Consider the following 1,314-nt stretch of genomic DNA (forward strand, 5'->3'; position numbering starts at 1 on the left):
GTATAAATAGCAGAATACCAAAAGTCGTAGCACCCTTGCCGAATGGCCGAATGAGCCGAATGTTTTGATATATGAATTCATAAAATAATAAATATAGTTTGAATCCCATGAAGCATTCAAAATGTCATGATTGTGTGTGTGTGTGTGTGTGCCCCCTATATTTTCTTACACCCCTAGTCTCTTGTCCCTGCCTGGTATATTTTTGTAAGGTAAAAATACCCTTAATGACAGTYTTTTTGTGTGTTGTGTTTATTCTTCTCTCTGTAGGAGAGGTTCAACAGGAATCCATTACTTTGACGTGAACATGAACTCGTTGTTCGTTCTTCCTCGGAGCACGTCCGTGTGGGTGAGTCTGATCCACGCTTTTATTTACATTTTCACCTTCTGGATGCAAATGGTTTTAAAATCCAGTTGCAAGTTGCTTGTAAGCCAACATACTTGATGCTTGACAGGATCAATTTAATTAATAGTAAACAAATTTTAAGATACTTATCAAATATTGCAATAATGTAATACTAGATACTAGTCGTTTTACTCAGTCTAAACCCAAACATGTTAACTTTGCTTGTCATAAATTCAGTTTATCTCTCAGAAAGTTGAGTTTATTCACTTTAGTTWCAGTTTGTAAATGTCCTGTATAATATTGTGAAGTTGATGGGTGTGTTTGTGTCCCTGCAGTCCCTGTCGTACTCTGAGTGGTTACACTGCGTGTTGTCAGCAGACCTGCTCGGTGAGGTGATCCTGGTCATGCTGCCTCCCCTCAGCTTCTCTGTCCCCAACATCAGGCGACCAGCAAACAGACGTTTTGTACGTTTTCAGATCTCCCCCTTGTTTTTTAAAAACCTCATTTACATCCTGAACCCCTCCACCTTTGAATAATTACTCCCCTTTCCCCCCTCAGCCTGCCTATTTTACGTCTAAGGTACCTTATGATGCAACAGAAGTGGAGCGTGAAGAGGAAGGACATGATGATGTTGATGGTGGGCAGGAAGGAGGAGAAACAGACAAACCAGCTGCTGAGTCTGAAGGAGGAAGTGTTGGAAAAGACACGAGTCTGACCTACAAGGAGGCTGTTAAGAAATACTCCCTGCATTATACGGACTTCGATATGGTGAGTTCGTGTATTCTCCTCACGTTTAGAGTCGAACTTTTCATTCTTTTGCTGTAATAATTAGGGGTGTAAGAAAATATCGATACACTGAAATTTGCGATATTTAATTTCCCGATACTGTATCGATTTTCTAAAGCCCTGTATCGATTTTTTATTAAAGTTTAAAACGTCAACTTTTCTGCCAGCCGTTCATTTTAATGTTG

The 1,314-nt window shown here is 39.8% G+C and overlaps 1 protein-coding gene across 1 annotated transcript in view; it reads left to right on the top strand.

Moving 5' to 3' along the window:
- The window catches only part of LOC106511505 (general transcription factor 3C polypeptide 2), a gene marked incomplete at its 5' end in the record, with an annotated part of 8,352 nt that overhangs the window by 2,426 nt on the left and 4,612 nt on the right, over positions 1-1,314 (top strand). The window contains 3 exon segments of the mRNA XM_014000255.1: positions 268-346; positions 679-807; positions 902-1,111. Of these exon segments, the coding sequence (XP_013855709.1) occupies positions 268-346; positions 679-807; positions 902-1,111 (418 nt within the window).

The sequence above is a fragment of the Austrofundulus limnaeus genome, unplaced genomic scaffold (genome assembly GCF_001266775.1).
Source record: "Austrofundulus limnaeus strain Quisiro unplaced genomic scaffold, Austrofundulus_limnaeus-1.0 Scaffold2866, whole genome shotgun sequence".
Taxonomy (NCBI): domain Eukaryota; kingdom Metazoa; phylum Chordata; class Actinopteri; order Cyprinodontiformes; family Rivulidae; genus Austrofundulus; species Austrofundulus limnaeus.